Source organism: Halichoerus grypus, chromosome 6 (genome assembly GCF_964656455.1).
Source record: "Halichoerus grypus chromosome 6, mHalGry1.hap1.1, whole genome shotgun sequence".
NCBI lineage: Eukaryota > Metazoa > Chordata > Mammalia > Carnivora > Phocidae > Halichoerus > Halichoerus grypus.
The window spans coordinates 9,761,538-9,774,292 of record NC_135717.1 but is presented as its reverse complement, the minus strand read 5'-3'; the positions used below and the strand labels follow the sequence as shown (position 1 = coordinate 9,774,292).

The following is a 12,755-nucleotide window of genomic DNA, read 5'->3' as shown; positions in this document are numbered from 1 at the left end:
GCATCATGTGAGGCGGGCTTCATGACCGGGACCCAGTACGATCCCCCCACAGCTGGTGGACACCCCATAGAACCCTCGGTGCCCTAGGAGGGGCCAGGCAGGCGACACTGGGGGGCCCAGGAGGCCCTTTCAAGTGATGCCAAGGGCTGCCGGGTGAGTTGGTGCAGAGTGTCATCTGTCACCACTCCCGGCAAGGGACATGTGTCCCCATTATGTCAAAACTATGCTGTTCCCAAGGCAACCCCCAGGAGAAGCCCGATGAGCTGTGTCATCCAGAAAGGAAGAGTGAGCCCCCTGTGCACGGGACCCCCGCCTCAGGGAGGGAACCCCAGGCAGCCCAGCTCCAGCCCCACCAGGCACGGCAAGGCGGAACGACCGCAGGGCTCCAGCCCTCCAGATGTGCAGCCAGCATTCCTTTGTGGAGACAGGGCGGAGCGGCAGCCAAGGGCCCAGATGGGCCGCATTAACCTGGGAGCCGGCTCTTTGGGGCCCAGATGCTCCGTGTTTAGCCGGCTAGCGGCTTTGGGCTCCAGATGTGGGTCTGGGCTGGGGGCGGGACACAGCTCCAGATGTATGCAGTCTGAGCAGGAGCGCGGCAGGGCTCAGCTGCGGCGCCCCGGGCATAGGGGTCTGGGGCTTTGGGGACTGGGACAAGGGGCCTCCACACTCGCCCTCCCCAGCACCCGCAACCCCAGGGCCAAGAGGGGTTCAGGGTTCACACACACACAAAAAAACTCTGACTCAGGAGCTGCAGAGCCCAAAGGTTCATGCCTCATTGTGTGAGCAGGGACAGAACCCAGTGACCTGCCCGGGGTCACACAAGCCAGAGATGGGCAGGACCCCAGCTGGAGCAGAGGGTCTGACGTCTCTCCAATCACAGGCAGCGTTGGGGGAGGGAGCTTTGGGGATGGATGCCTGCCTCTCGCCAGAGGGACTGGAGCACAGCTAAGCAGAGGACCTGGGCCAACCCCTGACCCCCCGGAGCCCCAGGCACTTAGCCGCCAAGGTGAGGTGGTGGAAGAGATGTTCCTATTCGCTGAGCACCCACCATGTGCTGGAGCCTATGCAAGCCCCTCACCTGCCTCGTTGGGTCCCCACAACTCCCGTGCAGGGTGTGGGGTCCTCATCTCATAAATGGACAGCTCCCGGGGGAGCCAGCCTGTCGAAGGCCACCGGGCCAGGCCAGGCAGAGCCAAGCAGAGCCAGGCAGAGCGGGAGGAACACCAGGGACCTGCCGCTGCCCAGGACTTGGTCATGAACTTGGGGATCTGCAGGCTGTGGTTCAACATGGCCTCTGGGGAAGACCTTTGTAAAGGAGCCCAGGCGAGGTGCTGTCCTTGGGGCCTGGCCCTCCTGTCCCCATATAGCCCATCTACCCTGGATGGTGGGACAGCCGAGAAGCCCAGAGACCCCTGCCTGAGCCCCAGGCATATAGCAGCCCCTCCCACCGCCCAGGGGGCCCTCAGCCTAGAGAACTGGAAGTTCTCAATGTCTCCTCCTCAATATCAGGAGCTGCCTGCCTGCCACCCCCTTTCCCCAGACCCTAGGAGGACTGCTGAGATTGCAGGGATGCGGGCAAAGGGCGGGCCCAGCGGCCATATCTGCACACTGGCTCTGGGCTCCGAGCCGGGAGGGCATGGAGGCCGCAGAGGGCACCGGTCGGAGGCCAGGCCCAACTGACCGCCAGGGGAACGCCTACAGCTCCTGGGCCCCTGAGGAGACAGGAAGCAGACATAGCAACCCCCCAGGGCTGGTGGGCATCCTGCGGGCTCCTTCTGACCCTGCCCCAGCAAAGCCACTCAGGAGGGAGACAGCAGGACAGCACAGTCTGGCCTGGGTAGGGAGGCTGGCGGGGGGGAGCGGGCTGAGGCAGAAGCACAAATAGGTTACGTCAGGCGAGCGCTCTGGGCGGGGGGCCATGCCTCTCAGCTCTGGCAGCCCCACCTGGGGCCCACGCCCAAGCCCCTCACTTCCTCCGCTGCCCACACCCCACCCCAGGGCTCCAGGACTCCATCCCTCAAATCAAGGGGACCCCCATCTCTCACTTGGAGGCTCTGCCTGCCTCTGCCCAGTGCCCCCCCCACCATTCGACAAGCTGCACCTGGACAGCGCCTGACACCCCTGTTTCTCCTGAGGTTGGGATGGTGTCAGGAGCTGGGGGACAGGAAGATGCCAGAAAATGAACCCCTTTCCCAGGGCTGTGGGCTCAGGGGGTGAGTGGGAGCTCAGGGAAGAAGGGGGAGGCTCACTGCAAGCAAGGTCAGTCAAAGGCCAGCGACTCAGGCCGGGGACTGAGGAGGGGGCCCCTCACAGTCAGTCATGGCTGGGCAGCCAGGGCCCTGTGTGTCTTGGCGGAGCGGGACCCCTGGGCGGCCAGGTATGTAACAATTCCAGCCATTTCCTGCCCTATTAATGAGAAAGGGGCTGATATAAATATACGCTCAGCATAAATAAATACAGGCCAGGCCCGGGGCTGCATAGCAGACAGATTGCGTGGAGCTTCTGGCCAGCCCTTCAGCCAGCTCCCCCGACCCTGCCCACAGTGCAGCCCCCCCGCACCGCCCCCCACTTGTTTTCCTCCAGCAGACCAGGGCCCCTCACACACACAGGCCCGAGGCAGATGGACGAGCGCCCTTGCCCTAGGCCTCAGGAATGGGGTTCCCGTGGCCCCTGGGAAGGCGGCAGGCCCGAGAGAGGGAGCTGGGGTTCCCGGGCCCTCCTGCCTCACGCACAGACCCGATGACAGCCCTGTGAGGCCTGAGGTGCTATGCTCCCCAGGCCTGCTCATAGGTGGGGAAACTGAGGCTCACAAGGTTAAGGGACTTGCCTAAGGTCACACAACCGGGAGGATGCGGATCCGGGATTCAAACCCGAGGCTTTCTCACCCCAAGGCCCGTGAGCTGCCCGCTGTGTGTAAGGGGCAACCAGGGGCAGCTTCGTGCCCTCCTGCCTTCCTCCCAAGCCCCCGCCCCTGGATGCCAGGGCCCTCAGAAGGCCCTGGAGGACTTCCGGTAAGGCCTGGAAGTGTAGCTCCACGGAGCCAGACCTCAGCTCGGGTAGGATGCACCTGCAGCCCCAGCCCCAACCCAACCCACCCCTGCCCCAGACCACCTCCCAGCTGGAGCATCCAGGTCACTGAGGTCCCTCGAGTGCTGACTGTCCCATCGGGGATAATCTGGTCACCCCACACTGCACAGACATGGAAACTGAGGCCCAGAGGCAGAGCTTCAGCTAAGGTCACAGCGAGAAGCAGGCCAGAGCCAGGGAACCAAGCGTCTGCCACCAGGCCTCCTCCTCAGGCCCTCGGCGTCCCTCTCGCAAGCCTCCCCCTGCTCAGTGCCGCCCCAGGTCCCCGGCCTGGATGCTTCCCAGGGTGGACTCAGGTGTCAGCCTGCGTTCTAGAAGCCAGCCGGGGGGCCCTTCGCTTGGCACGGGTCAGGCACAGCAACTAGGAAAAGCCAGGTCCAGGGAGGTTCAGAGCCTGACAACGTTCATACAGCACGGGGCAGATCTGGGGCGGGCACCCAGGGGCTGTGGTGCATTCATCTCTTGTAAACTCAGTTCAAATGCCCCCTCCTTCAGGAAGCCTTCCCAGCCACCCGGGCCCAAAGGATGGGCTCCCAGTCTGCCCTCAGGCCTACTCTGCCTCCCAGGCCTTGAGGTATTCTCTCCCCAGTGTGTCGTGTGAGTGGGCACTTAGCCCAGGCAGCCACACTGGAGTGCCCCCACCTCCTGCCGTGCAGAGCCCCAGTGTGGAAAGTGGAGGCCAGGCCTTTTCCAGCTGTGGCCTCATTCCCACCAGCAGCCAAGGATTTGGGAGCCAGCTGGATGAGGGGGCAAGTTGAGCAGGTGGGCATGCCCGGGACAGCATCATCCTGAGTCCCAGCTGGTCTCCTGGTCCCAGCCCACACCTCAGGTCCAAGGCCACGCTAGGCTCTCGGCCTCTGCAACCACAGCCCCGCCCCCAGCCCTGGTCCCCCCGGCCCCAGAGGTCTCGGCCCCAGACCGCTGGGGATGTGGCAGGATGGGTGGGAGCGTGGCAGGTGGAGGGTCACAGAGGAGCTCCCCAGGGCCGGGGCCACTGCCCACCTGCGCCCCTCCCTGCCTGCATGCGGTTCCTCTGGGACCCACCCCCTCCGGTGCTTCGGAGCTCCCAAGGGGAAAGAGCAGAACTGGAAGCTGACCTCAATGCAGCCATTCAAAAGGACAAGACATCCATGTGGACTGACTTGGAAATGGGTGGGTGGCATGTCGTCAAAGGCAAAAAAGCCTTTCGCCTAATGATGTGCGTAGTAGGATTGGTCTCCGTCAGAGACGGATCTGCAGGTGTAACGTGGGAATGTGCCCGCAGGCTTGCATACAACGCATCATGGCTGGAAAGATACACAGCACACAGATGACCCTGTTTCTCTCAAGTTTCGAACCAGAGAGGAAGGAAACATTTTTATCTTAATATGTCCGTATTGTGGGTAATGTTTTAAAAAGTTAGTAGAAGGAAAAATACTAGTATCACATACACAGTCTTGCCCCTAGCCCCACTGGCCAGGGCTGTGCCAGCCTCCCTGCTGGTCCCAGCCTCCAGCCCATCCCCCAGCTCCATCCTGGCTCCCATCAGTTCCCCCTTCCCTGCCCCCCACCAGTGCAGGCCATCACCCTTCCTGTCCCCCTCTGGCCGTTGAGGCCCCTCTCCACCTGCACCCTCCCTCCCTCCCAGCACCCCGGGCCCCGCAGGCCACAGTCCTGTCAAGCACCAGCTTGGGCCCATGCAGCTCAGGGCCCATGCAGCTCCATATGCCCGCCCTGGGGACTCCTTCCCACTCCCCCCAGTCCCCAACCTCAGCAATGGGCCAACTCCACACACCTCAGCACACAGCTTTCCCTACAAGTTGTGTGCATGTTCTGGAATCCCAGTCATGTTTACTCCAGCACCTTCCCAGCAGATGTTCTGCCTCGTGGGCCAGATGGGAGCCCTTCAGATGTCTCCCCCAGGGGCAGGCCAGGTCTGCTTGTCAGACTCAGAGAAAGAGCCCAGAAGTTCACCCCACACCTACCCTGGGCCATCTGTAGGTCCATATGGGAGGCAGGACAGGAATCTGGCCCTAATTTCCCCAGGAACCAGAATACAGAAGGTGAACACAGGGCAGAACTCTCTGGAACATCTCCCCATACTCACACACCCTCGGGCTTGGGAGTGAATGGAAGGTGATTGCTAACTCCCACGAAACCATCCCTCCCCATCCTCTCATGGAATCACTGGCCTCAGGGGCAGGGGGAGTCTGCCCCACAGCCACCTGAGCTTGCTTAGCTCCCTCAGCTGAGATTTTGGATGTTTCCTTCTCCCTGGAGGAGATGGATAGATGGATGGATCTATGGATGGATTTGTAATCGAAGTGGATGGATGGTAAGTGGGTGGGTAAACAGGTTGAGGAATGAATGGATGGGTGGGTGGATGGAGGGATGGATGGATGGATGGATGGGCAGATGGATGGATGGAGGGATGGATGGATGGATGGATGGATGGGCAGATGGATGGATGGAGGGATGGATGGATGGATGGATGGATGGGCAGATGGATAGAGGGATGGATGGAAGGATGGATGGATGGACAGATGGATGGACAGATGGATGGGCAGATGGATGGATGGATGCATGGATGGATGGATGGAGGGATGGAGGGATGGACGGAGGGATGGATGGATGGATGGACAGATGAATGGGCAGATGGATGGGCAGATGGATGGATGGATGGATGGATGGATGGATGGACGGACAGGCAGATGGATGGATGGGTGGGCAGATGGATGGATGGATGGGCAGATGGATGGATGGACAGGCAAATGGATGGATGGATGGGCAGCTGAGTAGTAAAATGAGGGGCTAAGGGTATAAATGAATAGATGGGCTAGTTGCAGACTAGCTCAGGAGTCACTACTTCTCAAAGGAACTTTCTAAATCTCTGCAATGTGAGGCCTTAGCACCCCCCAGAGGCCAGAGTCTCTAACGACCCATCTCCCTTAAAGCCCTGGGCACAGACAGTCCTGAGAATCAGGGGCACAGACCTAGTGAACGTTAGGTCTGTGCCCCAGTGCTGGCTCTTCCCCTGACTCACTCTGGGGACCTTGGGAATGTTCAACCTTCTGAGGCTCAATTTTCTCATCTGGAAAATGGAGCTAATCAAACCTGAAACCTATAATGCTATGAGATTTAAACCAAGTTATGTACGTCAAGTGTCTGAGAGGGTTACCTGGCACAGATCCAGGGCCCACGGAATATGATTTCCTTCCCAGAGGCAGCCCTAGGGCACGCATGCACGCACACACACACACACACACACACACACACACACACACACCAGTAGGGAAGAGGGACACAGAGCGAGACCCCAGGCCACACCAGATCCAGAAAGGCAAATGGGGACACACTTATTCTGCAGGGGTCCCATGCTCCGGCAGGGCTGGCCCAGCCTTGGGGCCCAGGGGCTTGGGGAGCGGGGACGTGGACGAGGGTCCTGAGCCCTGCAGGGGCTCAGCTTCCTGGGCCTGGGCCAGCTGGGCTGTGTGCTCAAAGGCGGCTTGCAGCAGGTGGGAGGCAAGGCAAGTGGTCCAGGTGATGAGATAGGCCAGGTGCCAGGTGAGCGCTGTTGTGGTCTCCACGCACCAGTACAGACGCCTCAGCAGGGCCCGGAGCTCCGGCACCACGCGGCTGTCCAGCAGCCCCTGGAGGGGATGAGCCGATGGGCGGGTGGCCGGGCCCAGGGCCCCCAGGCCTGCCCTCACGCAGCCCGGCCCGCGCACCTTGCTGAACAGCCCGGCCAGGCCGCAGCGACAGGCCGTCCGGCCCAGCGTCCAGGTCAGCAGCGACAGCAACAAGCCCGCCGGCATCAGGCTGTGCAAGCAGGACAGCAGCAGCTCCGTGCCGGCGGCCGCAGACAGGCCCAAGGCCCGGGCCCAGCGCCGCACGCCCGCCCACACCAGCCGGGGCGCCCGCAGCCCCAGCCGCACGGGGACGCCTAGCAGTCCCCGTCCCACCCGCAGCGCCCGGCCCAGGGGGCTGGCGGCAAGCCCGGGAGCTGGATGGGCCTGGCGGCCGCGGGACCCCCAAGCCTCCTGAGCCAGCCCCGACAGCCAGTGGTTGAAGAGGAGAATCTTGAGGAGCAGCAGACTGTAGAGGTGGACCCGGTTCTGGAGCAGCTGCAGGAGGGAGGGAGAGCCAACCCGTTGTCACTCACGTGGGGGAGGAGCCCCACCTGCCACCGCGGCCCGGGCCTCCTTCTCTCCAGGCCTCAATTGCCCCAACAAGAATGATCTTTATCTGCCCGCTTCTAAGGACTCCTTTCTCAGGAGGGGGCTTTAGAAAGTATTTCGTATTATCCTTGGTTTTCTTTCCTTTGGATTGAAGTGAGTATTTATAATACTCTAGACAGAAGGAAGTAGGTTTATTATTATTATTATAGAAGGAGTGACCATCCATCCCCCTCAGCCCTCTGATCCTGCAGGATTTGAACCCCGGGCAGGTTTTGTCTCCCAGACACCTGGGCTCTCCTGCCCACCGGTTGCCTGTTGGTGTCATGAGGGCGCCTGGGGGCAAAGGGCAGTGCCGTTAGGGCTAGAGAGATGGGAGGCATGCGGGCAGTGACCGAGGGACTGAGGGACCTACGGAGAGAGAGGGACCCAAGAAGATCTCCGGGCTTCTGTCCTGGGTGACAGGGTGGATATGATGTCTCCCATCCACGGGGAGGAAGGAGTGAGCTTGCGTGGGGAAAGAGTCTGTAAACGGGTAAACTCCCCCTGAGTCCTAGGGCAACAGCCCCTCTTCAGAGCTCAAAAGCCCCCTATCTGGATCCCACGCACCCTTGTCCAGAGGACCACCTGGAGCCCTAGGGGGCGGTGTGGGAGACAGCCACCTGGGGTTGGCTGTGCCCCCCACCAGGGGCACCGTGGCCTGGGGGTGGCGCTTCTGAGGCAGGCAGGCACCTAGTGCCACCGGCTGGGACAGGTCCATGCGGTCCAACAGCTCCGAGGTGGCTGTGAAGGGCTGGGAGGACCCCACCCCAGTGCCCCCTGCACCCCACTCACCAGCACTGAGAGCTTCACCACCAGCAGCAGAATCCCCAAGAGGCTGGATCTGACCAGAGGGACGGCCTCCATGTCTGGCCCTTCTCCTCTTCCTCCAGCTGGGAGAGGGAGGGTGACCTCACAGATACTGCGGGGTGGGGGCCAAGTTACCATGGGGACCCAGTTGCCGCAAGAGACCCCCTCTTACCTGCCTCCCGCCCCTGCCCTACACAAAAACTAGGGTATTTGTCTTCTCCGTCCTGTCCCCTTCCTGGTTGGAGACTGCCCCGGACTCCACGTCTGGCCTGCCCACAGGGACGCCGGAGAAGGTCCTCAGATGGACAGCCGTGGGGCCTGCGTGATTCCCGGCAATCTGTCAGGCCCTTCCCCAAACTGTGGCTGAGGCTGGCTGGGTGCTACACCTGCCCGCATCTGTGAAAATCCCAAAGTATCAAAGGCCCAGGAACTAGAAATCTTGACCCCCAGGGCCACGGGTGACACAGTATTTGGAAACAGATGGGAGCCTCAGCTGCCCAAACCTGCAGGCTCCCCCCCAAAACACACACACCCCACCCCCAGTCACAAAGCAGAGAAATGAAGTTGTGACTTTTCCTCTCAGATCTTAATGATGCCTGAGAGCCGTGAGAGGAGAGCAGGGGAGAAAAAGTGTGCTGACCCAAAGGCCCCAGAGAGATCTGGAGAGAGGCAAGGACTGAAGGAAAGGGGACAATTTGCTGAGCTAGCCCACTCCAGGAGGCCATCGGCCGCCTGGAGCATCTCACGAAGCTTGCCGGACGCTGGGATTAGGGTCAGAGGCTTAGAATTTTCTGGGAGAATCCAGAACCTTGATCACAGGATTTCTCACTTTGCTCTCCAGTCTGGGTCTGGGTAGGGGGCCCCAGGAGGCTGCAGGAGGGGGCGGTCACGCCTTTTAGAAAGTTTTAAAAGCACGCCCTCTGCAGGACAGGCTCCTGTAGTGCAGGGCCGGGTGACTGGAGGGCCCCCCTGTGCACATCAGAAAGGGTGGGTGCCACCCCAGCCCCTGCACACAGCGTGATTTCAGTCCTCACTTGCCACCTCGGCCGGGCACCCTTGTGCAGGATACAACCTGCCCAACTGGACATGGAAGCCTGCCATAATGAGTCCCTGGAATGTCAAGGATGACCTCTGCCCAGGGCAGTCCTGTTCACCCATTCGTTTCCTCTCCTGGGGCAACAGCTGGGGTCTGGGGGGTGAAGTGTGCAAAGTCCCTCCACTCAGTCCTCTGCCTTGCCCCTCCCCCACCTGCCCTGTGTGCCTGCAACATTACGGCACTAAGGGGACCTTGAGCTAAGTTTTGAAGGGGGGCCACGGGGGCCGTGGAATATTCTCTTACACAGTGAGAGCCATGCAAGAGCTGAGGCAGCAAGGAGATTGCTGTGGGCTCTAGGACAGTCCCTCCCGCTCGTGAGGAGGTGAGACTAGCGAGAAGGGGTCTGGGGCAGGGGCTGGGGGGCGGCATCAGCTAGGAATCCACAACATATACGGGGAAAGGTTCAAGATGGTACCCTACTTGCAGGCTAACCAGCCAGCCTGCCCGAGTTCCTTGGCTGCTGGCAGAAGCACGAGGTTCCTGGGTCACAGCACTAGCTGCTAAGGGCTTAGCATTGGTTCCTTGAGTCCCAAATCCCACAGGGTGACATGGACGGGGCCATAGGACACCCGTCCGCCCAGTGGGTATATTACGAGAGAGTAAGCCTGGGCTCACAGAGCCCGAATCTTTTGTTTTGTTTTTTTTTTTTTAAAGATTTTTTTTTTTTAATTTATTTATTTGAGAGAGAGAGAATGAGAGAGAGCAAGCACATGAGAGGGGGGAGGGTCAGAGGGAGAAGCAGACTCCCTGCCGAGCAGGGAGCCCGATGCGGGACTCGATCCAGGGACTCCAGGATCATGACCTGAGCCGAAGGCAGTCGCTTAACCAACTGAGCCACCCAGGCGCCCAGAGCCCGAATCTTTTGTAATGGGCAGTAAGCAAGCCTGCCTTTTGCTCCTGAGTGAGACATTATCTTTATCAAGCTGGAGCATGCCTGCATTTTGCCCCAGATGGAGACACATTATGCCAAGGTTGTCTGATACGCAGACATCCTGAAAAGATAACCCAGATCAAAGATCAGTGTGCAGAACCATGAGAGACCTGTGCACTTGTCTCCCAACAGAGGGTTGAAGAAAGAGAGGTAAAGCAAGGCAGGGGTCAGCCGTCCCCCTCAGAAAGCTTGGATGAAGGGCGGATGGCGGTGCTGCCCACCAAGGTGGGGGTGGGGAGGAGGCGTGGGTTTGGGGAAGGGCCTGACAGATTGCTGGGAATCACACAGTAGGGCCAGAAAGTAGGATTTGCAATTTGTTTTCCTTCCTCCCTCTCCTCCCCCACTATCACCCAGCACCGCCATACCGAGAATTCTACTGTCACTAAGGCTGAGTCGATGGTCTTCAACCTCACACTGACCAAACCCCGTGGACCCTGTGGTCCGGGCAGGACCGCCAGGGCAGCCCCTCGGGGCATCTCTCAAGACCAAGCTGGGTCTCCATCCCACCTCCGTCAGCTGTCCCCCCATCCCCTCCAGAGCTTGGTCCCCAAGCGAGATTTCAGCAAGGCCTCTCTGTGGCTCTGTGCTTGCTCAGACCATAGGAGGCAAGGGACACAGAGGGGCCCACAGGCCTGGAAATCCAATGACAGAGAGCTCCCCCACACCTAGCCCCAGCCATGCAGTACCATTGGCCAGAAACCCCAGAGTCCCCCCACCCCCACCTTCCTTCCTCACCTTCCTGCCAAGCCTCCTGCCAAGAACGTGGGTTCTTAGGCCGGGAGCCCTCCATCCCCTTCTCTTTCCTGCTCAACACCTAGGTTCAAAGCCATCCGTGCACTATGGCGCTATAACGACTTCCCCTTCCTGGCCCTGTCCGCACCTTGCAGGGTAACAGGGAGGACCAGGTGGGTTAACCCAGTTACCAGTGGCCGCCGCCTTGACCGACGCCAGAGGGCGCCATTCCTCCCCCGTGCCCCGCTGCGCAAAGACTCCCCTCCCCAGCCCAGGACTTAGGGCTACAGGAGGGCAGGCAGCCCACCTTGGACTTGCTCCCATTCCTGGGGCCCGAGGGCTCTCAGGTGCGCTCCCCTGCGGGTGCAGGACGGCAGTGCGGCCGCGCGGGGGCAGCACACACCGGCGGTGCGGAGCCCGGCGCACCTGCGCGCGATGCTCCACTGGGTGGAAAGTTTTCCATTGCTATTTTGTCCCCAGTCAGTCTGGGAGGCTGGTTTCCCTGTGACAACAACCGTGCGTCACCCCGAGGAGCTCGCCCGGTGCGTGTCTCGTCATGCCTGGGTTACTGGAGGCGAAACCACGGGAAATGATCTGGATAAATATTCTCCTTTCTTTCATGTTCCAGGGTTAAAATCTCACTCTATTTCAAATCTTCATTTTTTTTTCCCCCCAGAAGTACACAAAAGTGATAAATATGCTTTCATAGTTACTGGAATTTGTATTTTTGGCTGTCTAAAAATGGCTTTATCGAAGCCACTTAAATACAAAAATAATAATTAAGAACTGATGAATGAGAGGAACCTGGACTCTGAACTGACCTCTGACGTTTACTCACAGGTCTGTGCTTCCGCCCCAAGTCCCTTCTTCTGTAAAACTGGGATATACTTTGTAGAACCTAGCAGGTGAGGTTATGGGGAGGAGTCAATGAAACAGGGTCTGGGAAGTGCTTTGAGCAACACCTGGCCCGGCACCAATGCTTGGTGCCTGGTGGGTCAACGAAGTCAACACCTGTGGATTGGAAAGTTAACTCAAGAATTTTTCTTTTTTCTTTTTTTTTTTTTAAAGATTTTATTTATTTATTCATGAGAGACAGAGAGAGAGAGAGACAGAGGCAGAGGGAGAAGCAGGCTCCCTGCAGAGCAGGGAGCCCGATGCGGGACTCGATCCCAGGACCCTGGGATCACAACCTGAGCCGAAGGCAGACACTTAACCGACTGAGCCACCCAGGCGTCCCAAGAATTTTTCAAAACAAAATAAGCTACAAGTTAGGCAAAATTGCTTTAAAACATGCGCAAATTTGTAAAAAGAAATGACCTCCACGGTGCGTGAATTGAATTGATTCATAAGCCAACATATGGAAATATTCATCTCAACCAAACCACTTTCAGGGGACTCACTTGGAGGCCAAGACTACATTTCTGAAATTCCAGAACATGGCCAAATATAAAGAAGGGTCAATGATACCTTTTAAAATTAATTCAATAAAATTTTGAACACAAAAATGAGTAAAAATGCCTTAAAAATATTGAAAAGGATATAAAGTGGCCAGACCATCCCATTGTTCAAAAACATTATTCATTCCCCAAATAAAAGGTCTGATAAATGGACAAAAATGTATAAATGCCAGCAACTGATTGCAGAGTCACACCTGTGCAGTGCAAAAATCAACAAATGAACAAACAGCAATGGGAAATACAATTTTCACTAATTTGTTTCTTGATCAATTTGTTCAGGACCAATATGGTTAGTGTACTTGATTTCTGCCAGCTCACTTAGACCTCTCTCTCACAAATTCTCCCACCCACCACCCATCCATCCTCAACCACTCCCCCTCTCCCTGCTTGCTCTTTTCTCTTCTTGTGTCCTAAAGGCTTCTTGTGTCCTAAACAAAATGTTCCTCCAT

General features: G+C 58.7%; 1 protein-coding gene across 1 annotated transcript; it reads right to left on the bottom strand.

Moving 5' to 3' along the window:
* Positions 1-6,422: 6,422 nt before the first annotated feature.
* On the bottom strand, positions 6,423-11,700 carry TMEM270 (transmembrane protein 270). The gene is made up of 4 exons (XM_036112503.2): positions 11,671-11,700; positions 8,076-8,202; positions 6,795-7,190; positions 6,423-6,716 (listed from the first exon to the last, which is right to left on the bottom strand). Exons 2-4 carry the CDS (start codon positions 8,145-8,147, stop codon positions 6,423-6,425), a joined length of 762 nt encoding a protein of 253 aa, XP_035968396.2. The 5' UTR covers positions 8,148-8,202; positions 11,671-11,700.
* Between the last annotated feature and the right edge of the window lie 1,055 nt (positions 11,701-12,755).

Bases quoted from the DNA above. Each gene is read 5' to 3' on its own strand.
- TMEM270 (XM_036112503.2), bottom strand. From the start codon at position 8,147: ATGGAGGCCGTCCCTCTGGTCAGATCCAGCCTCTTGGGGATTCTGCTG. The intron at 7,191-8,075 runs GTGAGTGGGGTG...TCCCTCCTGCAG, and splicing joins TGGTGAAGCTCTCAGTGCTG to CTGCTCCAGAACCGGGTCCA. The intron at 6,717-6,794 runs GTGCGCGGGCCG...CATCCCCTCCAG, and splicing joins TGGCCGGGCTGTTCAGCAAG to GGGCTGCTGGACAGCCGCGT.